The sequence below is a fragment of the Abramis brama genome (assembly GCF_963993115.1).
Source record: "Abramis brama genome assembly, chromosome: 12".
Lineage (NCBI taxonomy): Eukaryota > Metazoa > Chordata > Actinopteri > Cypriniformes > Leuciscidae > Abramis > Abramis brama.
In genome coordinates, this window is record NC_139974.1 from 19,723,596 (window position 1) to 19,750,802 (window position 27,207).

At 35.8% G+C, this 27,207-nt stretch overlaps 1 protein-coding gene across 3 annotated transcripts in view; it reads left to right on the forward strand.

Moving 5' to 3' along the window:
* Nucleotides 1-5,918: 5,918 nt before the first annotated feature.
* The window catches only part of cenpa (histone H3-like centromeric protein A), a 30,434-nt gene continuing 9,145 nt past the window's right edge, over nucleotides 5,919-27,207 (forward strand). The window contains exons 1-4 of one of the 3 annotated variants that reach the window (XM_084131142.1): nucleotides 5,919-6,025; nucleotides 6,332-6,469; nucleotides 19,396-19,511; nucleotides 19,649-19,723. In XM_084131142.1, the coding sequence (XP_083987268.1) occupies nucleotides 6,361-6,469; nucleotides 19,396-19,511; nucleotides 19,649-19,723 (300 nt within the window). In that variant the 5' untranslated portion in view covers nucleotides 5,919-6,025; nucleotides 6,332-6,360. The remainder of the gene's footprint in view (nucleotides 6,026-6,331; nucleotides 6,470-19,395; nucleotides 19,512-19,648; nucleotides 19,724-27,207) is intronic. The other 2 variants (XM_084131144.1, XM_084131143.1) reach the window with 2 other exon arrangements.

Genomic DNA, 27,207 nt, shown 5'->3' on the forward strand with positions numbered 1-27,207 from the left:
TCACTAAGCAAAGATCTAAAAATATTCATTGACACCAGGGTCTGCAATTTCAGGTCATTTTGTAAAAAGTTCCAATCACTGGGTGCCACATACCAAAAAGCTTTTTGGTTACACTTTATTTTAAGGTGTCATTGTTACAGTGTAATTATACATTTAAGTACTGAGTAATATTAATTAACTACATGTACTTACTATAGGGTTATGGTAGGATTAGGATTTGGTTGGGGGTTAGTTGCATGTAATTATGCATAATTTACTGTTATTACTATGGTAAGTACATATAACATATGTAACAAAGACACTGTAAAATAAAGTGTTACCAGCTTTTTTTCTAAATCCAGTTCATGCAAGTGGAACTGAGAGGGTATAGAGGGAGAGTGGGGTACAACATAACACTTTTTTACTTTTTCACTAAACCTACTTTGGGTTCAGAGTATTTACTTTTTCCCGCATTAATTTCACACGTCTAGTAGGCTATAGTTATGTGGATTTGTTCCATAATACAGTTTATACTTTTTTCTTGATTTACCCCCAAAAAATGGAAGTGAAATGTGACAACATGCCCCATAGGTATTGTAACATGAACATATTAAAGATTAAAATGTTTTCTGATCTAATAAAAAAATATACAAAATAAACTAAAATATTTTCTCAATAAAATACAATTATTAACTTTTTCATATAAAATAATGGCATTTTTTTATAATTAAAAATATTTTTTTTGAGTTTGACAACAAACACACCACAAAACACAGCTATACAGCATAGTTCAAAACATAATAATAATTAATAATTTCTGAACACTGACTCTTAGTCTTGATTTACCTTTTTTTCATGGTTTCGCAATAGAATTCATAAAAGTATTGAATAGAATAACGTAGTTCTAATAGGGGCACATTGTAGTGTTATAACGTTCCCCGTCTGCAGAACTGGGATTTAAACCCTGCTAGTGTCTTCTGCTAGTTAGCGAACCATTAAAGAACTATCTTAACTGTAAAATAACAGATTGGAGATTAAAATAATATCAGATTTGTCTCATTTTAAATAAACAAAAAATAGAGATGAAAAATTAATATAAGTAGGAAATTTACTTTTGCTATGTTTAAATACATTTTCAGTCACATCTTCCAAAGATTTCTGAATTTTGGTGCAGTTTTTTTCTCTTTATCGTGTTGATATGGCAACTAATAAATACAAACTTAATAAACACTTAGCCTAAATTTAGCCTACATAATATTAATAAACTCTTCTCTAATGAGCTCAGAGACATTTAGAATGTATTGATGTGTTTAATATACAGGGTCTCTGTGCCCTGGATCTTGATATTTTGTTATTAGGGGTCCAAGCACCAAAGGTAAACTTGGTCCCTAATGAATTTATGATGCTAACTGCAAATTCTAAACTATCAGCCATTCCAACTGAAAAATAATGTTGCCCACAAGAGGGAGCCACAGGATAAGGAATCTCTCCAGCCTGTCAGTTTCTATCCCTTTGAATGGAAATACAGTAGATGCATTGATCTAGTTCATTTGTATATCTATGGTGTACCGACAGTATTGTTTTATATAATTAGTGTACATAGAATCTGTGAAATGCTTATAGATCATTTCTTTACTTAAATATGAATAATTAATTATAACTTTATTAACTAGTCAAGTCATGTCACTAGTCACCTTTATTTATATAGCGCTTTTTACAATACAGATTGTATCAAAGCAGCTTCACATTGATAACATGAAAATAATACAACAAAGTTTGTTTCTAGAAGAAAATTCCATCATCGTCCACCCTTAATAAGGCAGATCAAAATAATATTGTTGTATATTAAATGTTCCCAACTAAGCAAGCCAAAAGCCAAGGCAACAGTGGCAAGGAACCAAAACTCCATCAGTTGACAGAATGGAGAAAAAAACTTTGGGAGAACCCAGGCTCAGTCGGGGGCCAGTTCTCCTCTGGCCAACAAGCAAACAGTGTATGATTATGATCCAGGCAGCGTTATAGGTCAGAAGTCAGATTGAGATGCAGGGATGCGTCATGGTTAGGTCCAGGTGCAGATCCACCATCTGATCTGGATACGGCCGGGGTCCACCTCACTTCAGTAAATGGAGAGACTGGTTGACACTTCAGTACTACATTGTCATCGCGTCCAGGCGCAGGTCCTTCATCGGATCTGGATACGGCCTGGATCCGGCGGAAGAGGAGAGACTAGTTGACTGTTCCAAAGTTTTGGTGCTAAATAGGAGAAGGATCTACCGCCAGCAGTCGATTTTGATATTCTAGTATTATCAACTGGCCGTAATTTTGAGATCGCAATAGACGTGAAGGACTATAAGAGCTCGCTCAAGTACTGCAGAGCTAAACCATTTAGTGCTTTGTAAGTAATCAGCAATATTTTAAAATGTATACGATGTTTAATAGGGAGCCAGTGTTGACAGAACAGGGCTAATATGGTCATACTTCCTGGTTCTGGTAAGAACTCGAGCTGCTGCGTTTTGGACCAGCTGTAATTTGTTTATTAAGCGTGCAGGGCAACCAACCATTAGAGCATTACAATAATCTAGCCTTGATGTCATGAACGTATGAACTAATTGTTCCGCATTTGTCAATGAGAGCATATGTCGTAATTTAGATATATTTTTAAGATGGAAAAATTCGGTTTTACAGATAGGCTACTAGACACATGACTTTCAAATGAAAGATTGGTATCAAAGAGCACACCCAGGTTCCTAACCTAAGACTTAACAGAGCAGCCATCAAGTGTTAGACAGTATTCTAGGTTATTACGTGAGGACGTTTTTTGTCCAATAATTAGAATCTCTGTTTTTTTCAGAATTAAGTAGTAAGAAATTACTAGTCATCCAATTTTTTATATCAGCTATGCATTCCGTTAACTAGACTAAACACTTAGAATAATCTAACTCATACACACACATACATGCATACAGTTTAGCAATGGAAAGACAACAGAAGCAGAATACAGGAAAGTAAGAAGTAATAGCATTGTTTGAAATTCAGCAGATCAACAGCCTTGAGCAAATCATCAGTTTCTTAGTTCTAACACTTCCTTCTGTAAAAGGAGTAGGGGAAAAGAGCATATTGGAGGGATTATTGTAGCACAATTGGAAAGTACTATTAATATAAATGATGTATGGGGAATGATCAAGAAAATGGAAGGTAATAGAAGAGAGTGGAATTATCCAATCCTTTCAGATGGAGAACAGTTGGCTATATCAAACCTGGAGAAAGCAGAAATGATGGTGAACACTGAGTAAGGTACATAGTTCCAGTAATCCATCAGAAGAAGAAAGAAGGGGTAGGGAAGAAACAAGGAGTCTATATGCTGAGGATATTCAAAAGAAAAAAAAGTTAGAGGATAAAGATAATGTTCCATTAACACTGAGAGAATTAAGAAATGCATTGGATAAGTGTTATCAGCTCCTGGTAAAGATTATATAGTTATAGTATGTTATAGTATGTTAAGACATTTAAATAAGGGAATTCAGAAGGTTTTAAACATATTTAATTAAGTCTGGGAGGAAGGAAAGAATAGAAGGAGGCAGTTATTTTTCCCATAAGAAAACAGGGAAAAGATGCTAATTCAGCAAATTAAAGGCCAATAGCTCTAACTTCTCACTTATGCAAGTTAATGGAAAGGTTGGTGAATGGAAGGCTAATGCATTTTATTGAAGAAAGGGGGTTGATGGCTGGCTATCAGACTGGCTTTAGAAAGGGGAGAAGTACTATTGATTCAATCATGTCTTGAGGATGAAATAAGAAAAGCACAGATAAAGAAAAAAACTGTTGTGGCAGTATTCTTAGATGTGGAAAAAGCATATGACATGCTATGGGTTGAGGGTCTTTTAATTAAAATGCATATGCTAGGAATTGGGGGACATATGTTTAACTGGGTAATTGACTTTTTTAAATAATGGAAGTATTCAGGTGAAAATAGGGATAGATACATCTAGAAGGTGTTTGGTAGAAAATGGGACACCACAAGGTGTTATTAGTCCATTGCTGTTCAACATAATGATTAATTATGTTTTTTCTAATGTTCAGCCAGGAATTGGAAAGTCACTATTTGCAGATGATGGTGGTCTATGGAAAAGGCGAAAAAATGTGAAGTATACTCTGAAGAAGGTACATGAAGCTCTAACCCTAGTGGAGGATTGGGGAAGGAAATGGGGTTTTAAATTATATTGAGAAGACTAAGTTTATGTTTTTTACTAGGAATAAAATAGATGAAAGTATAAAACTGGAGCTGTATGGTAGGAATTTGGAAAGGGTTAAAAGTTTTAAATTTCTTGGTTTGTTTTTTGACACAAGACTTACATGGAGGGATCATGTATATAATGTAGTAGATAAATGTAAAAGGGTAATGCATTTAATGAGATGTCTTGCTGGAACAGAATGGGGAGCAGATATAGCTTGTTTGAAGCAAATTTATATATATTTAATTAGAGCAAGAATTGAATATGGGTGTTTGGTTTATGGATCTGCAGTCAAGTTAGTTTTAGATTAGATATAATCCAAGCTAAGGCACTGAGAATATGTACAGGAGCTGTGCGATCTTCTCCAGTGTGTTCCTTGCAGATAGAAACAGGAGAAATGCCATTATGCTTGCGAAGAAAGCAGCTTCAGGCTAACTATTAGGTCAATTTGATGGGTCAAAGGTGTGATCACCCAGAAATAATAATAATTCAGGCAAGTTAGGAGAGAGAAGTGGCAAGACTTCCAGGTTTTGGATGGACAGGGGAGGCATTGGCACAGGAAATGTCTATACATGACAATAACTTTTGTCTAGGAGTACTGTGGCCATCAGTTCCTTTTTGGCAATTGCAGGTCCCAAAGACTGATTTAGAGATACTGGGGATTAAGTCAGATAATCCTGAGTCAAATTTGGTGCATGAATTCTAGTGTCATATAAGAGAGATATCAGGAACATATATTATTTTTTACTGGTGGTTCAAAGGATCAAGAAACAGGTGCTACAGGAGCAGCTTTTGTTGTTCAGAGGTGGAATGTCCAAGCTTTTAAGATAACATACAATTTTCTAATTGTGTTCACAGTGGAATTATATGCAAAACTGATGGCAGTGCAATGGACTGTCAAGTGTTGATATGTAGTGACTCTGTGTCAGCTATCAATAGTATTGGGAAAGGGTCATCAAAGAGTCAACAAGACCTTGTATATGATATTCTTCTCGCAATTAGAGATGTGAAAAGGCGAGGGGTAGAAATATCATTTGTATGGGTCCCAGCTCATGTAGGTATTGCAACAAATGAAAAGGTTGATAAGTTGGCCAAAGAAGCTGCTCATAAGGAAACAGTAGATGTAAACATAACGATCCAAGGCGGAGGGTAAAAGTATTGTGTGGCAGGGAACCATTTTAAAATGACAACAGCTCTGGGAGCAAGAAAACAAAGGGAGACGACACCTATTCTTATTATAGTAAGGTAACTGACTCAGTTAATGTTTGTAAAAGCCCCCTCTTTTACAAACATTAACATTAGACGTAAGGAACATGTTATTATTTCTAGAATGAGGATTGGTCACACGTTTCTGAATAGCACTTTATTTATTTTAGGAAAACACCAGAGTGGCTTGTGTTCATGTATGGAACCTGAGACAGTGCAACATGTTTTGATTTCTTGTAGAAATTATGACCGCCAAAGACAAGATCTACTCAGAGAATTGCGAGAAATTGGCTTGGAAGAAGTATCTATGATAGTATTTTAGAAGTAGGATTAAGCGAGAGGGGAAAACGCTGTTTGTTCAAATTTTTAATAGTCACTGACTGTATAGCAGGATATAGTGCACTAAGGTGCTAGTCCCATAGATGGCAGCAATGCAACTAATTGGATGCGGGCTGCCGAAAAACCCAAATGAAGAAGAAGAATATCTCCTTCTGACGTCACGCGCGAATTACCTCCCTCATTGGCTATAGGGAGCTGTGTGGGCAGTGTACAGCACTGTTTGAATTTGTGCGTGATAGAAGACTTCCAAACTACGATATTAAGTACTGGTAAATGTAAATTATGTTATTTTTTGTGTGTATTTTGATTGTCTGGACTTTGTTGAATTTGCCCAGAATAGAGAGAAAGTGTCTGATGTCGAGCAGTCGCTTATCATTTATTCATTTTAATAGTTTTTAGTTTTGTAGTGTTGCATGTGAATTGAAAAATACGTTTTCTGAAGGTTAATGTGAGATTGACACTTTTCATTTACGTGTCGGTTAATCTCATAGATTAAACAGTTGATGTGTGTTTAGAGAATACTATGATCTGCATAATTTGACACGCTATCAACAGTTGCATTTGTTGTGTTGCAGTCTAGTGCTGTTGATCTGATATTCTGGCCATGCGGCACGATAAATCGGCACACAAGCGAAAGCCATCGACCCCCAGACGCAGATCTCCCCCTGCACCACCGTTAACAGCTAGAACCCGCCGCACCAGCGGACCCTCCGGTGAGCACTTATTGGCTTCCCTCTCCTTTCATTGTGCATAATGAACGTACACTTAACATTTTTCATGCAATTTTTAAGGTAGGTGGGTTGGCGTAGTGGTTAAAGACAACATCATCAGCAGCAGCAGCATCATGCAACTGCCATTAAAGGGCTCTGCACATGCTATTATTCATGTTTTATACCAGCCATATAATATTTCAAGAGATTAGCAGTTTTATAGTTAAGTTAAAATATAACTCTTATAAGATTCTTCAATCGCAAGCAAATTTGGTCACAAATGTCACTGGTGGGGTTAAACAAGTATAACCAAGGCCTGGTTTCACAGACAGAGCATAGATTAATTTAGTTCAATTAGGACATTTAAATAGCTTTTATAAACATGCCTTTGAAAAAAACAATACTGATGTGCATTTTATGACAAAACAATGAGATGCCTCAGAAAAACACTATTTTTGTCAAGTGGCCAACATAACATGCAGCTTTATTTTTAGTAACATTAATGCATTTTCTCTGTCATACAATATGTTTTAAAAGTAATTGCATGCCATTTAGCAACACAAACCATCCAGCATTTATTAATATGATATTCTTATATCGATCTAGCTTACTGTAGTGAGCAACTAGTGTCTCATAGCAGCTGCCGAGCGAATGCACAGAGTAACTTTATAACATCATTTTCAACTGACAAATGTAAATGATAACAGCGCCCCACGTACACTTGACCTGAATAAGCGGAAGCGGCATCTGTATGGAAGAAAATTAATGACAAACAAAAAAAGCTTGTTGAATTGCACTACTTGGAAAAAATATGCATTCCATTAACCGTGGTTGCAATTTAATGCATTGTATTTTTATTTATTTTATTTTATTCAACATGGTTGTATATTTAAGCTGTGAATATTTCAATTCAAAATATTTCACACATTTTCATTATGAAAAATTCAATAATCTATATTCACTTTTCAGACTTTTCAGACACTTACAAAATATTAATTCTGTTTAAAAATACAATCTATAATATTCGACAGGCAATTTTCGGTCAATTTTATTTGGCTTTACAAATTTGCTTCCACAAATTCAGTGGTTAAAATTCGACAGAAAATTTAACATGGCACATCCGGGAACTGCAGAAATAGCAGTAGATTGCGATCCATAATCTCCATCTGCTGTTAGTCGGCTCAACAGCAGGTGGTGCACGCGGCTGTTGAAGAAGACCAGAGAGAATATGCTATGATTATCAGTGTAAATATGTGGAAAAGCTGCTAAAGACACAGAAGTTGTGTTTGTTTAATTCAGTGTCTTCACTGTTTCTTTTACCCTGTGTAGGCAGCTTTCTCTACCGTGAACAAGATTATGTTATTCCCCGATGCTGATGTACAGATCAAACGTTAAATCTGAGTTGACATATTTCTCTCGGTTAGTTTCCTTTATATCGCGGCGCTGTGCTGCAGTACTAATGTTTGCCTTATACCTCATACTTCAGGATTCCCCTGCCGTCGGGACATATTAAGCGCTTAACGTAGCTTAATGGACTACAGTGATATAAAAGACCAAACTCGCACCTTATTGGGATTGTAGGCCTACAGGTAAGCAGATGGACAATATGAGAATATGAACGTAATGCGCAAAGTTTCAAGCGTTTCCCAGTGAAATACTGGCATAAAGGAATATTTCCCATTGGAAGACTGTCTCTTAAGTCACATACAACATTGGTATACACATTTCTAACTTCAATAGCATTTGAAGATATGACTTACAGTCATAAAACCAACTGTAAAATGTTCATGTAGGTGTCAGATGCACACCTTTTAGATTTTTGATATTTAATAAAGTAAACTGTCAAATCGTGTAAATATTGCTTTTTTTCACTACCGTATGAGCTCATATTTGTTTTAATATCAACAATCTAAAAGTTGTGCATCATGCCTGACACCTACATAAACACTTTACAGTTGTTTTTTTGACTGTAAGTCACTGTCTTCAAATGCTATTAAAGTTAGAAACGTGTAATGTCATATGTATCTTTAGAGCATACATCACCAATAAGGTGCAAGTTTGGTCTTTTATATCACTGTATTAGTCCATTAAGCTACGTTAAGTGCTTAAAATGTCCCGACAGCAGGGGAATCCTGGAGTATGAGGGAAACACTAGTACTGTAGCACAGCGCCGCAATATAAAATTAAGGAAACTAAACAACCGAGTGAAATATGTCTACTACCACAGATTTAACATTTGATCTGTACATCAGCATCGATTTGGGGAATAACATTATCTCATTCACTGTAGAGAAAGCTGCTTACATGTAGGCTACACAGGGAAAGTAACAGTGAAGACATTGAATTAAACATAAACACAACTTTTGTGTCTAGCAGCTTTTCCGCATATATATACTGAAAATCATCACATATACTGACCGATTGCTCCATTTCAGTAAATCTGTTTTAATGAATGAATTGCTGCGTCTCAATTTGTCTACTTATACTACGAAAAAAAAGTACATACTTTTGAATGTGTAGCAGAAGAGTAGACAAGCTTTGGGACATACTATCACGTCATAAAATGGCATCTTTAACGGTTGCTCTCTGTCGCTTATTGCCAAGATTGCCTGTTGAATATTTAAGTTGTTTTTCTTTATTTATTGTATTTTTTAAGACATATCAAAACCATACAACATATATAAACCAACATCTATTCACTCATACATACTTTCCACAACATCTCAAAATAACACGCAGACATACACAAATGTAAGAAATAATAACCATAATAAAAAAAATTAAAGTAACTGGATTTAAAGTAATTCAGTGTCTCTTCAAGAACTTTTCCAACATAAATGTTTGATTTTTTTTTTTTTTTTTTTTTTCTGTGTGGCCTGCATATTCCAAAATCTTAACAGAAAGCATTTTACTTTGCCGATTCGAGATTTTTTTTCTAACATTATTCACCATCATTTGTTGGTAATATTTGAGATCGAACAATACAGGACATGTAATATATATGCTGTGTATTGGAGGAAAAGCTAAAATAAAAATAAATAAAACAAATGTATATATTAAATATAAAAAGAAAATGAGGGGTGGGGACATTAGATTAATATATACCTCAAACATTAATTTATTCCTCTTCTTAAATGTTCCCATGTATTAAGGGATCAATTTAACTATCACCAGAAGAATTAATGTCTTTAATGTAATCTATGAAAGGTTGTCAGACTTTATACAATTTTTCTTCTTTCTTTTTCAAAGAGAATCTGATTTTCTCTAGCTCCAAATGCTTCATTACATCCCTCATTAGATTTATATGCGTAGGGGCAGCTTTCTGTTTCCAGTTTAATTAAATTAATCTTCGTGCTAGTAGACAGATAAATTAAACTACTGTGTTCAGCACTGTTTTTAACTATCTTAGATTCTGTGATGCCTAGAACCGCCTTCAGGGATCTAGATCATTAGGCCTTTGCAATATTCTTGACAATGGCTGAAAAATACTTTTCCAGTAGGTTGACAATTTCTGTGCAACTCCAAACCATATGGGCCAATGATACCAGTGCAAGCCCACAACGATCGCATGAAGTATCTGGAAAAATCTTATGGAGTTTTTGTTTAGACCAGTGTAAACAATGTATTACTTTAAATTGTATAAGGCCATGTCTTGCACATACCGATGAGCTATGAATCTGTTTAGGGGCTGCCTCCCATTGCTCCTCTGTAATTTCCTCCCAGGAAGATTTTAAGTGTTCTAGGGTTGATGTGCTTGTCAATTGGAATTGCATTTCATATGAAATACCTCCTTTATTGTGGGGGTCATGCATAAATATCAATTCCATTATGGATTGATTGGGAGAGTTGGGATACAATGGATTATTTTGTTTAATAAAGTTTCGCTCCTGCAAATATTTAAGGTATGTTGTATTTATTTTGTAGATGTTCAAATGATGGAAATACTTCATCAATAAATAGATCTATAAAACTATAAATTCCTTTTCCAACCCAAGTCAAATATTGTATTTTTAAATGAGGGAGCAAAAGAGTGGGGTTTTTTTTGTTGTTTTTTTGTCAACCAAAAAACGTGTGTGTGCGAAACTACAGGATTGTCTATTGGTCCAGGGCGTATAGTTGATAGAAGTGAAAAAAAGTAGAGCTTAAAGCGAAGAAGTATAGCAGAATGCCTTTTCTATTCTTACCCATAACTGGGGTTGTTTTTGTAACCAGTAGGCCATCATCCTTATTACTCGCCCAGTAATAAATCTGAAAATTTAGCAATCCAATTCCTCCTCTTGATTTGGGCCTCTGCAAAAGTGATTTCCTACTTCTAGGTGTCTTTCTATTCCAAATAAACTGTAATAATTTTATCAAGGCTTTGGAAAGAACATTTCTTTATATATATTGGTATACATAGAAATAAATATTTTGGAAGAATGGTCATTTTTATTTTATACATTTTACCTGCTAATGAGATTGGGAAATGATCATCTCTGTAGATCCCGCATTGTTTGATCCAGTTTGATCCAGTCTCCTCCCCACCTCAAAAGACCCCACTGTTGACAGTCGAGCTTCGCAGAGAGATTGGCAGAGGTTCTATTGCTAACGCAAAAAGCAAACGGAGATAATGGGCAGCCTTGTCTAGTAGAGCGAGTTAAAGTAATCAGACCCTATATGTACTGGTGACAATGGGGATGCATATAGGAGCTTTATCCATGAGATAAATTGATTGAGATAAATGTGGAGCCGAAACCAAACCTCGACAGGGCTGAGAAGAGTTGATCCCACTCAACCCTGTCAAAGGCCTTCTCAGCGTCTAATAAAATAAGTATTTCAGAATGAGATCTTGAATGAGAGGAGTATATTATATCAAATAATCTGCGAATGTTGTGAACCATTTGTCTTTCTTTTTTTTTTCTTTTTTTTTTAATGAAACCTGTCTGATCTTCATGAATTATTGTTGGGAGCACATTTTCTAACCTTATGGCCATTATTTTACCTAATATTTTATCTACATTTAGCAGACTCACTGGTCTACATGATGCTGGATCAAGTGGGTCCTTTCCTTTTTTATGTAATAAAGAAATTGACGCTTGGTAAAATGTAAGTGGGAGAAGACCTTTCTCTAACGATTCATTGAAAACATCTAGAAGGAGAGGGGCAACATCTGCAAGGAACATCTTGTAAAATTCTGTTGTATACCCTTCTGGACCAGGTGCCTTTTGAAGGTTGTAAACTATGTATTGCAAAATGAATCTCTTCCAGAGTAATAGGTTCCTCTATTTAGTTTTTTTTAATCTCCATTAATGGAAGGTATATCTAAACTATCAAAGAAATCGTCCAAGTGTTTGACTTCTGTTGGTGATTCAGTTGAATATAGTTTACCGTAAAATTGTTTAAATTCTTGATTGATTTCTAATTGATCCCTTGTTATACAACCAGAACCTGTGTGAATTTCCGTTATTCATTTTGAAGTTTTTAATTTTGAAGATTTTGAAATTAAGTTTCAGAAACTCTTATCTGATGAGCCAGATATTTTCCCATTTTGTCCCCATATTCATAATTTAATGCGATTTATAAATTTTAGTCTCCGCTGATGATAAAAGATTAAATTCAGGTTTGCCAGGTTCTGGAAGTATATCTATTAGGGAGCTTAGTTGTAATTTTAATGGGGCATGATCTGATAGAACAATGGCTTCATAATCAATATACTTTACTGCCGAAAGTAATTTAGAATCCAAGAAAAATGTATGTGGCTGCTGCGACTTTGTTGAGTTGGGTGTAAATGTCTCCAAATGTCTGTTATGCTTGCTGATTTAAAAAAGTTCTGGATCAGTTTTGCTGATTTAGCTGTTGCCTGCTTGATGATCTGTCCAATACTGGGTCCATCACCAAATTAAAATCTCCTGTTAAAATTAGGTTGTGGCTATGAAGGTTGGGTAAGATTGCTAGTATTGAGTTTATACATTTCTCATTATCGTAGTTGGAAACATAGAGCATAGTTTTCCTGTTACAATAATATATCTACCGTTTGGGTCCAAAATTATATCAGAAATTTATTTTTATTAAATATTATAGCCAGTCCACGTGACTTGCAATTAAATTTTGAATGGAACATGTGGCCAACCCAATTTTTATATAGTTGTTTGTGCACTTGATTTTTAAGGTGCGTCTCTTGTAGAAATGCTACTTCTGTTCCCATCATTAAAGGGATACTCCACTATAAAATGAAAATTCTGTCATCATATACTCACCCTCATGTTGTTTCAAACCTGTATGAATTTCTTCTGCTGAACAGAAAGGAAGATATTTAGATAGAAGAATGTCAGTAACCAGACAGTTTCTGGTACCATTGACTTCCATAGTATATTTTTTTCCTACTATGGAAGTCAATGGTACCAGAAACTGTCTGGTTACTGACATTCTTCTAAATATCTTCCTTTCTGTTCAGCAGAAGAAATAAATTCATACAGGTTTGAAACAACATGAGGGTGAGTATATGATGACAGAATTTTCATTTTAAAGTGGAGTATCCCTTTAAGGATCCCATCATACTTCTAACGATAACCTATATTGGTAGAGGGTACAATAAATGAGTCAATATCCCTGCATCCACACAAAAGAGGGAGAAAAAAAAAAGCAGACACACACACTCACACTCACACACACAAACATATATATATATGTACATTAACATTCATCCATATAAGAACTCCAAACTCTTAAGCATTAACATTTACCCACCCTACTCCCCGCCACTTCCCAAACAAGTGGTAGGGGAAAAACAATTTGACCAAAAAGCACATTGCTGTTTTCAACAGCCTGAGGAGAGAGTGTAAGTTAAACAAAACTAAATAAAATTCTCTCTGCTCCTCTTTGATATATATCAGTTTAAGACATCTGAACCTCAGTTCGCTGTTAAAGTTATGCTGTAAAGCAAGAGCAAGTAGCAGAAGAAGAAACAATACCAATTAAGTCCCCTTTTATATATCTTCTACGTTTATCATAAATCCCAAGCTCCTGCTGGTTATTGGTGTATAAGCTAGGGACGTTCATTTCTCGCTACATAATGATGCATTACATCACTTAACAAAAATACATTTCTTATCAAAATATTCTCAAGCATATCCGACTACGAGTGTGTGCCCGTTACGAATAAAATGTGTCCATGTTAATTGCACAGAAGTCAGTCTGTTTTAATAATCTTCTGGTTGAAGAATTCTTTAGCAGCTCGCGGAGAGTCAAAGGAATGTCTAATGTTGTCCACAGTGATGGCTAGTCTGGCAGGGTAGAAGAGGCTGTAAGTTGACTGTCAAAAATAGTCGATCTCCGAATGTGAATGAAAAAAAAGTGTCACTTTTTGCCAGCCAAAAGTCTGTTCCTATGTTATCAGTGATGGGTTGTTGTGAAAGCTCTTTTATACTTTCTGATCTGCTGCCTCATACTGGTTATGGAGGACCTCTGTCTAGGCCTTCTGCAGAACTTTGAAAGAAATTGAAACATTTTTGTTGAGGATTGTGCTGCTTCTGGTTACACAATATTCTCCTCTTCTGCATCATCTTCAGACTGATCCTCATGTTGTGTGTGTGGCAAAGTTGATTTTTTTGACCACGTACTCCTCTGCCTGTTTCAGCAGCTCCTCTATATTGTCATCAGTCACATCAACAAGGGTGTCACAGACAGTAGGGTTGACAAAGCAGTCAGCTGCTGCAACTGGTGAGAACCTTTCATTGGTTGGATCCAAGAGCCAAGCAAATTTCCTTTCATTTTCTGTGAAAGAGTGACAAGATCTCGGTAGCTGGTGTTTTGTTCAAAGTCAGAAAGGTGGCTGAGCAGATCGAAGAGGGCAGGGACAACAAGGGACATGGACATGGTGTCACTTTGGAGGGTTTTAGTATGTTCTACAAAAGGCAGCAGTAGTTCATGCAATGCATAAGCTTTTTGAAGAGACTTTAGGATTCTTTCACTTTGAGGAGTCTTGCAATCATGTTGAATGTGCTTGACCAGTGTGTGGGGCAGTCATTTACAGAATAAGGCCACACTGCTCCAATATCCTTTGCGTTGCAACAGAGAACTTGCAAAGAGCTTAACCACTGACCTTGCTTTATCAAGGATTCTCTTGACGCATGCCTCCTTTTGGACTACAAGTTGTAAAGTATGCACTACACATGGTGTCCTGTCAGTGTCGACATGATGGTACCTAACAAGAGGAACAAAGACAAATAAGACTAAACTTTAGAAAATGTTTTAATTTATCCTTAAAAAGGGCCTTGTTCAAGGGCCAACAATATGTGTTCAGGTTTATTTTGTTCAACACAAAATTATCATGCACTTATAGCAAGGAATGAAGCTGTCAGTCCTTTTTTTGTCCGCAAGTCAATGCCAATAGATACTCTTGGGGCAGCAGCCAATCTCTTTTTGAATTTTTGTATATCATCTTCATAATTATATAATAATTACAATACATAATACATAATAAATACATAATTAATGTCAATTATATTGCTGCTTTTTATTTTCTTTGGAACAGTCAGCCTTCTACGTCTACGTTTTTCCGGAGATTGTCGCTCCACATGGTTTACTAATGGTCTTGTTTTCCTTGACATCAAATGTGAAATTTATCCATATGTCTGCTCTTCTCTTTCTTTTTTTTGTGTTTTCTGATATGTGTAGCAAGTGCATGCTAAGTTGTGTCCCACCTGGTAACTTAGATCAGCATGTTTAAATTAAAAATTCCTCCCTTAACTGTGATTGGATCTCTTCTCAAACTCTATTATTTTATTCTTTTAATGAATAATACTGCTGTAAAGTAAACACATCTACATGAATCAATTACTTTATATAATAAGGAAATATACAAAATAAATATAGAAAACCATTATTCAGCTCCAGCCGAGGCTGGTATCTCTTGAAAAGGTATCTCTTGAATTCTGCAATTTCGAGATGCAAAAACATGTAAGAGGCTGACAATTAGCTGAACATACATGTACTTGTTTAATTAGCGACACTTAGCCTACATTTTAAAACCTTTATTTGAATATGGCAAAATTATGCCTCTTTATACAATATTTCTATGATTAAATCACTGCCAGAGAGACCCACATCTTACCAGACAATCACTTTGGGCATAGTTAGTAAGCGTGTTGACTAGGGATTCAACTTAAAGGGGTCATATAATGCCATTTTTGTACAAGTTATTATGATTCTTTAGGGTCTAAATGATAAGTTTGTAATACACTTTAATAAAAAATTCTCATTAGTATTGTAAGAAAACACTAATTTTACCTGGTCAAAAACAGCTCTGTTTTCAGCACGCCATTTAAGTGCATGTGTCTTTAAATGATAATGAGCTTTGTTCACCCACTCTGTTCTGTGCGTACACAGTTTGTAATAACACAATAACCATAACACGTTGTTCATTATAAACTTGGGATTATGAATTATATTGAGAACGTTGTACATAGAAAACATGCCGTAATGTACCCTGAGTGTAAACCTTTCATTCATCGTGTTCATTCATGCCGCATTCATCGTGAAGCGTGCAAGCGATTTGCAAAGATTAATATAAAGGTTAATAAAACACTCACTTCTTCTGGAGGTGCAGCAGGAACACGAATAGTTGGTACCGATCCTTTTTTCAGGAGCAGCTTCTTAGCAAAACCAGCTTTATACTGACCCTCCTTTATAAAGCAGTCTGGTGAGAAATGATTTGCGCAAACATGAAAGCATTGACGTTGATCGTGGGGAATATTCCCTTCGAAAACAAAACTCAGCCACTGCGTCTTCAGCGGTTCGGATTTAGGAACATCAAAATGACTGCTGTGTTCGTTATTACACCCAAGAACAGCTCGCTCAGGGCGGGTCTGTGTTGAAACGCTGCTGTCAATTAACAATCGTGGGAGGGGCGTCCGACCGTGTAACGTCACACGGTATTTGAGACGGGAAAACGTATAAGGAGATTAAAAAAAGACCACCGGATAACATATTAAACATATCTAATCATTTCTGTTATACATTTTCATTTTGCAACTTATAAAGCGTTAAAATATGTATTCAATTTACATATTAAAACTATTGTATGAAATGGCAAATGATTTTTGATTTATATAATTGATTTTTCATTTTCATTCTGCACCAACGTTGCACAAATGTAATGGAAAATGTACATTTAAATATAGAAATGCATTGCCATTTTACATATTGCATTGTCATTTTGCATATTAAATTTCAAATTGAATATTGCTAGCCATATGCTTCCATAGTAACATAGCTCTAAGTGAATGGAAAGCATCATGCAAAGTTTTAAATCTGAAAGTGCACCATATATGAAGTTATTGTCTTTCAAAAGTAAGAGTGGACTCTGAGTCAATGAAATGAATCGTTTTTTTCAAACGAGTCATAAGCCGTTTCGTTGTGATGTCAAGGCGAAACATTAGCATATCGTCCGTCCACTTATTGCGCGCGTAGACACCAGGGAAAACTTGAACCTCAAACTGGCAACTGATTCCTTTGGATACTGGACAGGATCATGTCGAGAAGACGCTGTGCTCTACAATGTGAAGGTAAAGCTAGTTTTTTTTTCACTGCCCAGGGACGAGCATGTGAAGAATCAGTGGTTAAAATTCATCTTTACCACAATACCACAGCAGTATAATCCTAAACTTTTGCTGTGTTCCCTTTATTTGACTGACCACTGCTTCTCAAATCTCGGAGTTCGATGCAGGATTCGCAAACCGCTTGCTCTTGAAAGATGGTGTTCAAAATACTTTGTTTTGAGTTTTATATTGTGTAGGTCTCCTGTTAAACTGGAGTAAAAACTGTTAACTCACATTATTACTGTTTTACTGAAATACTTCTGCTAATCAGTTTTGGGCCACTATTACCTAAAACTGTGTCTATAAATGTCGTTCTCACTACTTTGAGGAAAGATTAAGCATGGAGCAAGATTTATTTTACCAACGTTTGTTACAGCAGTCATTCACGCTAGAGCTCGGCTAATGTATGCACTGTTCTTGATACAGTTTCCACATGTTCACCGCACTAAATTAGAAACGTACTCTGTAAATAAATATGTACAAGTAAAATAAACGGTTTGTTGATGGACATGCCCTTGTTAATGCTGATGGTGAGGAATTAGTTGCAACATCTCATAATGGTTTCAGAAACAGCTTTAAAGACCTGAAATGGATGTGTCAGACAAAGGAGAGGATCAAAATGTGCAGTGTTGGGGGGCTCCAGGAGGAACGTGGTTGGGAACTACTGTTGTAGTGTAGCAGTAGAAAAATACATAAATCATTTAAAAACAAAACTATTTTATCACTAAAACGAAGTAGGAAGCCACTAGCAGATTCTCTTCTTATTTTAAGGCTTATTGGTAGCAGATTCTCACAGTTGCACTTGTAAACATTAAGCCCAATTTATACTTCTACTTCAAACTCACGCCATAGCTCCGTTGAAGGCTGTGTGTAGCACGCGTAGCCTACGGCCTACCCTGACGTGCATCTTTCCAAAAATCAACGTGTCAATTCTACACGGACAGCAAGCGATTTGATTGGTCTGCTAGAACCTTCCCTTTGGTTTCACATGCTCCCTCAGCATGTGTAATTGCACATCAATGTGGACAACGATGCAAAAGTATGAATAAAAAACGACGCATAACCTACAGCAGCGTAGGAACGACGCAGAAGTATAAATCAGCCTTAACACTCTGAAGTCTTCACTTCCATGTCAAAAAGCTGTCAATCAAAAACTCACTAGCCAACGAGAAGCCTCCACACGAGGCATCTGTGCCAGAATGGTGAACAAAGCATTTCAACAGCACATTTGTAAGTCTAGATCAGTGAGAAGAGAGAAGAAAAGAGTTAGCAAAGGATACATTGTTTTTAAAAAGATTAAAAATCAAAAAATTTAAAAAATTTGCATACTATTATTATTATTATTATTATTATTATCTTTTCCATTTTTTTTTTCAAAAAGCTTTTATTCATGTTCAGTTTATACTTTTATTAACTTCTTTGAAAGTTGTCTGCGCCCAAGTAGCAGTGCTTCGCCTGTGCTTCACCCCAATATAGTCCCAAGTCAATATCTGCCTAGGAAATCGCCTAGTCTTAATCAGCATTGCTATTTGTACTCGTTGTGAATACACAGGCCACAAGAAGTAATTTGTTTTTTTAATTTTAAATTTTTTATCACTTTTACTCACAACATAAGTGTCAAAAGTTTACGGACAAAAAAAAAAATATATTTTTTAAATCACTTTTACTCACGACATGCTAGCTGGCAGCAAAGGATTCCATTCATTGTGCTGTGCTAAGCTAGCGGTGGCGCTTCCAAACTAAAACAATGCATGCACTGGGAAAAAAATGCGTTTGCCCACCTATCTAAATGTAGGAAAGACGGTGAATAAGCCCTATTTAAAAAAACGGTGGAGTGTTCCTTTTAAAAAAATCTAAATTATGAGATATAAACTGAGAAATAATAGGCATAGTAAAGGCAAAAACAGCACCAAAATATTACATTCTGGTGGCATTGGGGGTCATATTTATTAATTAATTTTATTTAATACATTATGTAACAAACATTTCACTGATGATGACTAAATAAGACCAAATAAGAAGGCATTGTTTGCGAGCAAGCATTCTTTTAGCAGTTATCAAGCTACGTTATCGATCAAATCTGTGCCAAGTAAATTAGGTCTAGCATCGCCCAATTTTTTCACATCGTTAAATACGATTTTTTTTTTTTTTTTTTGTCATATCTTACTACCTTCGAGTAAGAAAGGTTTAGGTTGATCAACGAAAGTTCTGGGTTTATGGGACGGTCAGTTAATCCCACTGATCTGTATAATGTTCTCTATATAGATTAGTGGTTAACCGTGCTTCACCTGTAAAAAGTGAACTGTATGTCAAAGCATCAGCTAAATACCTACTGTTTTGTTTTTGTACTAGAAGCATCCCCACGGAAGAAACACAGATTTCGCCCTGGCACGCGAGCTCTCATGGAGATACGCAAATATCAGAAGTCTACTGATCTGTTGCTGCGCAAGGCCCCATTTTCACGACTGGTACTACTGGTTCTGTGCATCATTTAACATTTACTTCAGACCCCATGAATAGCCTTTGACACCTAATTCTAAACATGAACAAGCTATTTTCATAGATGTAACATTGATGTAAAAGTTTATTTTATTTTTCCTGACAGGTGCGAGAGGTGTGTCAGACATTTAGTCGAGAGCACATGATGTGGCAGGGATATGCTCTAATGGCTTTACAGGAGGTAGGTGACGATTAAAAAGTATTTATTTTGCATTTACATTGTATTATAAAATGTATAGTTCTTGGATGGGTCCATTATTGGTCCATGGCAAAAGCCACTAGTGTATCTAAATCACTGCACTGTAACTATAGAGGCCAACTATGAACTTTTTTTAGTTTTTAAGGGAAAATTTGTGCCTATGTAGTAAGGTGAGGTCAGTAAATGTGCAGGTCACAAATAACCCCAAAATAAATGTAAACTGTTTTCCTTAAAAAAAGTTAACAATTTTTTTTTAAATGTTCTCAAAATTCTAAGCATGTTGGCTTCGCTAGGGTGGGTCATATAGCTCTGTTGGGAATTTGCTTAGCCCCAGCTCAGTACCATACTCCTAAAAATAACTAACACAAATTTAAAGATTTAAAGTAGGCTACTTTTTAAAAGATTTAAACAGGGTTCCCACGGGTCCTTGAAATCCTTGAAAGTTTGTGAATCTGAAAAAATGTTTTCAAGGCCCTGGAAAGTTTTTGAAAATAAACATACATAGAGACAGGTGCTTGAAAGTGCTTGAATTTATTTTGTGCAAGAAGTTTTCTGGAAATAATTCCATATTCACTCCAGTCCCCTAATGTGTTATTTCGCCAACACTTCATGGCCTTTGCATACTAGCTTGCTTGATTTGCACTAGTTAAGCGCATTTACGCGTTACGTTACCAGGGTTTTTCCTGCATAGAGAATTATGAGGCGGCCGCCTCCGTCTCTCGACAATAAAAAATAACTAGGGAATCACCGAAAACATGAGGATGATTCTGTTTTATTTCATTTAAAGTAAGTGGTGATTGATAGCCTATGGTTGATAATAATATAGTCCTACCTAATGTACTGACGGTAACAATGTAGCGCTGTTGAGGCTCGCGCAGTTATTTAGGCTATAACATATTATAGTTAAGAAACAATATATAGCCTAGGCTACACGCGACCAGAGAGCTGTTTGAAACCGAGACTGATTTCATAACAGTTCAATAAACAAATAGTTAAAATTAAGTCACTTACATTTTAGACGCAATGACTGTTTTTGTTCTGTTTCAGCAGCGAAAATAGTTCCAAACAAAGATCACCGCAGAACCATCGCGCATGGCATGCAACACTTGTTGCATTACTGAATGATTCAGCGTTTTGAAAGAATCGGTTGAGTCAAAGATTCAATTACCCATTCATAAACTGCCTCATTCTGAATAAATCAGCCTTTTGAACGAATCGTTTGAATGAATGACTCAATGACTCGCTCATTAAGACGGTCGCCTGCCGCCTCCTACTGGCGGTTTAGTTTCATAAAGTATCATTCTTTTCAACATTCCTTATTTGTATATTCAAAAATATTTAAAAGAATCTAATTTAATACAGTTATTATTTTTCAATGTAAATTATTTAATTGAATTGGTAACAGCCTAGTGTCTTATTATTTTAATTTAATATATTGATCAAATTTAAGAATTTGAAATGAAAGATGGAGCATACATTTAATAAAATTAGGGGAAAAATGCCCTTTATAAAAGGTACAAAAAAGTAGTGTATTCAAACAGTAATGTAATGAAAGATTGAAACAACAATGAAATTAAACAATTTAAGTTTGAAGGGAGTAAAGCCTCTGTTTAGCCTATTAAGGAATTATGTAAATTTGCCAAAAGAAGAACTTTTATTTTAAATAAATGTTCATTTTAAATCAGCCTACTTCAGTGTGATATGTTACCATACTATCATGCTTAACAGTGAGAATCTGAATAATTGTAATGTGATGATCAGATGCAGATATCTAAATCAGAGAATATGGGCGGTTTGCGGGTGGATTATCTATTTTTAACAGTGGATTCGGGTGACTCAAAGTGCACCAGATTAATGAATTTATCTTTAAAATGTACAAAATTTTCTTACGGGGGGGCATGCCCCCGTACCCCACTAGGGGTACCAAGCTCTACCCACAAAAACAATGTGGGAAACACAATAGGCTATGTGATGATCTACAAAAAAATAACATTTTTATTATCTTATTATTAAAATACATTAATAGGATTTTACCACCTCCGCCTCATTTTGAGCCAGGAAAAACCCTGAGTTATGTTAAGTGTTTCCCGCATGAGGTACTTGCCATGAAGTTCACGTGCGCATGAAACTACGATGGTACCTCATCGTTTGTTGTTGGACACAACAAATGTGTCCCCGCATTAAGTCCTTGAATTTGAGGGTATTGGACCTGGAAAGTCCTTGAAAGGTCCTTGAATTTGAAGTCAACCAAGGTGTGGGAACCCTGTTTAAAGTAGTTTTAAAAAGAGTTGTGATCAGTTATGCAATTATTGCATTTTATATATTTACGAGGCACACCAGAACCACCTCTTTACCTGCCAAGATGTCAGAGTGTGTCTGCTCCCCGAAGGTCCCCAGGCAGGGCTCCGAACCGGATCAAGTAACGAAAACAAAATCTGAAATGAACGGAATTTTGACAGGAACAACCAGAGACAGAAACGAAATCAATTTTAATCGTTCTGAACAGAACGCTTATTTGAATTGGCCATTACCTGGTTGATAACTTTATTTTATTGTTCTGTTTAATATTTTAATTTGCCAGTTAAATTCAAAATAGTATTCAAATAGTACGGACTAGTGCGCAAATGCCCGCGCTTCACTGTCAAGTCATCATAGGTAGGCCTTGGTCGCAATGGCAATGTGCTGGCGTTAGTTTTTCCAAGGATATATGTCACCAACCGTCATGCATTAGGCCTATATTTAAGTGAAATTGAATAGCAGGTAATATATGCAGCTTGTTGTGTGTTTTGAAACCAGCAAAAATTGCAGGATAGTGTTGAACATGATTTCACACAACGTCACATCACGCACTTAAAGCGCTTCTGTGAATGAGAAACCCAGATTAACAAAACGAAAGGAAAAATTGTGTTGATAAATGCAATACATTCATGTTGGTTCTGTTCTGTTTACCCTAAGGGGGGTTATTATTGCTGCTCTCCCTGCTCTTATCCATCCAAGTTTTTGCCCAGAACAGAACCATACCGCCAATCCATACTTTATGCTAATTGTCAATTGTATTTGACGATAGTGGTCTTGACAGAAACTAAATCATATATGCAAGGAAAACATGAACATTTACGTGATTTATGTATATAACGAATGGTTCCCTATATTATTACAGGACGTTTGTAGGTCAAGAAGTTTCATAAATAAATGCAAACATCCGAAGTGCGCACCCAAAAAAAAATACATCTCACGAATTGAATTGAATTCTCTTTCCAGTCTTGCGTTTGAACTGATGAATTCACCCAAAATTATGTAAAACGTCCGTGTTGGCGATCCTGGTAAACATAGTCGGTTATATTTTAATGAACGCAAACAAATAAAATGCATATGCACAGTATATTGAAACCGTACATTCGGTCTCAAAGGGACAGCAGCCTAATAAACCTTCTGCTGTGTTTTTTTTTTTTTTTACTGTTAATCAGACTACAAAAGACAAAGTTATGGAAGTAAAATAATGACAAATGTTTTTGAAACAAAAAAGCTTGTTGAATTGCACTACTTGAAAAAATATGCATTGCATTAACCCTGCTTGCATTTTAATGATTCACTTCCAAAATGTTGATTCTGTTTAAAAATACATTAATTATGAAATAATTTTATACGTTTTAAATAAACAAATAATTTTCGGGCCTTTTTATTTCGCTTTACAAATTCGCTTCCACAAATTCAGTGGTTCAAATTCGACAGAAAATTCAACATTTGACATCCGGGAACGGCAGCGCAGGAATATCAGTAGATTGCCGATTGATGATTTCCATAGCTGTTAGTCGGCCTCACCAGCAGGGGGTGCAAGCGGCTGTTGACAAAGAAAACTATAGAGCAACGGGTGAGAGACTCATTCATTAGTTGAATTACAGAAATGGAGCAAGCAGTAGGCTATTTGTGATTATTATCAGGGCGATGAATTGTGTAGGGCTGTAATCTCCTAGTCGATTATTGGTCGATATGATCTGGCTCGACCAAAATTCTGATTGGTCGATTTTTTGCCGTGTTCATTTCATCAGTTTTGCCGCGTTCATTTCATCAGGTGGAAAGCACTAATTGCAGGGTGGCCGCGGGTCCTTAAAAAGTCTTAAAATGTCTTAAATAAAGTTTTCCTAATAAAAGGCCTTAAAAAGTATTAAAATGTCTTAAATTCAGATTCGATAGGTCTTAAATATTTCTGGTCACGTTACCGCAAAAATTTCTCCAGTCTGACGGACCTAATGTCCGTCAAATAACCAGTGAAGCATCGAATCGCCAGATTGATTCAGATTTTATTACATAAACAGCTATTGATAATGATAATGTAGGCCTTTTCTGGTAACACTGTTGAGGCTCGCGCTGCTTGTCTCTGTGTCTGTGATCGATTTTATAGGAAGAAATCAAAACAAATGAGCATAACGGCAAACATAAAGAAACATACTGAGGTAAAAATTCAAAATGTTTGTCATAGTTAATAACAAATAACTATGGGAATCACCGAAAACGTGAGAATGATTCTGTTTTATTTATTACCTAATGTACTGACGGTAACAATGTTGCACTGTTGAGGCTCGCGCAGTTATTTATAACATATTATAGTTAAGAAACTATAGCCTAGGCCAGGGGTTCCCAAACTTTTCCATGCCAAGGCCCCCCAAATACCACTAGGTTCTGGCCAAGGCCCCCCGTATTGAACCCATCGACAATACTATGGCACGGCACATGTAGAAATAAATAAATAAAACATCTAGGTGAACATCAGATTATGTGATGGTGTTTGATACCAGCCAATCAGAAAGATGAGATGCACCGATTACAATTTTCAAGGCATATTCCGATTTTTCATTGAGTTTGACCTGCCGATACAGATTTAAGCCGATTCTGATTTCATTTTTTCTAACCACTTTACAGCACACACAAATATTTATATATATATATATATATATATATATATATATATATATATATATATATATATATATATATATATATACATACATATACATAATAAAACACCACTTTTACCCAAACTGGTTAATAAACACAAGTTTAAATGGATACATTCTCTATAAATATTTTTGTCTTCATTTTCTTTTCTGACATAGCCTACTCCTTGTTAAAACACACTATACATGCAAATTATGTGCTTTTTTTTTTGAGTGAAATCATATTTATTTTGTCCATCAAAAGTGTGCTTTCACTTTAACTGAGCGTGAGCAGCGATACAAAAATAGACTCGGCGTCGAAACCCTCCGCTTCACTGCTGCTCATGCGACGCTCCTGCTTGACGCTCACGCGCTGCTCCAGCTCGCGGTGTGAATGCAGTCACTGAACATGCACGCCGAAAAAAATTCGCGCTGCTCACGCGCCACTCGCGATCTGAAACGGCCGTAATTCACAAGGTTTCCTACATGTGCGTTCTGTGTGCATGTGTGATGTTGATGTTTCGCGATGTTATTCATGCGGTGCCCAAGTGCATTTGAATCTGCATATGTCAGACTGAAAATCATGTGAAAATCGGCCAATTCTTGTCATTAGCTGATCAATCAGATATCAGATAGGCTATGCAACAAATTATTATAATGTTTTTTCATTACAATACTCATATTAGCAAATATTTATTTTTTAACGTTTTTTAACTTTTTTTTTTTTTCAACTTGCTGCGGCGGCCCCCACTTTGAAAACCCCTGGCCTAGGCTACACGCGACCAGAGAGCTGTTTTCCTGAATGCCATCAAGATTGAAACCGAGACTGATTTCATAACAGTTCAATAAACAAATAGTTAAAATTAAGTCACTTACATTTTAGACGCAATGACTGTTTTTGTTCTGTTTCTGCAGCGAAAATAGTTCCAAACAAAGATCACCGCAGAACCATAGCGCATCTCACAGCAACACTTGTTGCAGCAGCATTACTGAATGATTCAGCGTTTTGAACGAATCGTTTGAATGAATGACTCAATGACTCGCTCATTAAGACGGCCGCCTGCTGCCTCCTACTGGCGGTTTAGTTTCATAAAGTATCATTCTTTTCAACATTCCTTATTTGTATATTCAAAAATATTTAAAATAATCTCATTTAATACAGTTATAATTTTTCAATATAAATTATTTAATTTGATAGGTAACAGCCTAGTGTCTTATTATTTTAATTGAATATATTGATCAAATTTAAGAATTTGAAATGAAAGATGGAGCATACATTTAATAAAATTAGGGGGAAAATGCCCTTTATAAAAGGTAAAAAAAAATGAGTGTTTTCAAACAGTGATGTAATGAAACATTGATATTTTAAGTTTGAAGGGAGTAAAGCCTCTGTTTAGGCTATTAAGGAAATGTAATTTTGCCAAAAGAAGAACTTTTATTTCAAATAAATGTTCATTTTAAATCAGCCTACTTCAGTGTGATATGTTACTGTATATATTATAATATAATATTATCATGCTTAACACTGAGAATTTGAATAATTGTAATGTGATGATCAGATGCAGATATCTAAATCAGAGAATATGGGCGGTTTGCGGGTGGATTATTTATTTTTAACAGTGGATTCGGGTGACTCAAAGTGCACCAGATTAATGAATTCATCTTTAAAATGTACAAAATTTTCTTCCGGGGGGGCATGCCCCCGGACCCCCCAAGAGGTACCAAGCTCCACCCACAAAAATAATGTGGGAAACACATTAGGCTATATGATGATCTACAAAAAAAAACAAATTTAATTATCTTATTATTAAAATACATTATTACGATTTTACCACCTCCGCCTCATTTTGAGCCAGGAAAAACCCTGAGTAACATAACATGACAGGAGCTATTTTGCTGAATATTCTCACGATTGCAAATGTTACATTGATTTTAGTTCAATAAACAAGTAGTGAATATTAAATTATTTCAATTACTTAGGTTAAATATTACATATTCGCATGTAATATAATGTGTATTTCCATCACAGGTTTGGTCTTAAATTTCATTCAAAGTGGCATTAAAAAGGTCTTAAAGTCTTAAATTTAACTTGTTTATATCTGTAGACACCCTGAATTGCTAATGGGGGTGTTTTCAGAGCACCCCTGTTTCACAGGTAACAGTCTGTCTTCAGAACACCCCCCATGTTTTCACTTCTTTTGGATTAGCCCAACCCACTGGAGAAGAGAGACAGATTGAAGAAAGTAGGCTACTAGAAGGTTTGCTGAATATTATTTATTTAATTGTGAGAGCATTTCATTCATAGTCAGTCCTCTTCTACCATGTCAACAAAGACATCGGGAGTGTGGCAGCATTTTTTTTACCACTGTTTGTATTAGTTTTGAGCCTATAGCTTTATTTTTCAGTTATGCACTTTATTTCGTTTCTGCTCTTGATCTGGTTTGTTTAATTAGGGCCCAAGCCCTGAAAGGGCGAAGGCCCTATTGCAGGGGTCGGCAAGTAACTTTGGCCGCGGGCCAATATTTTTTTTAG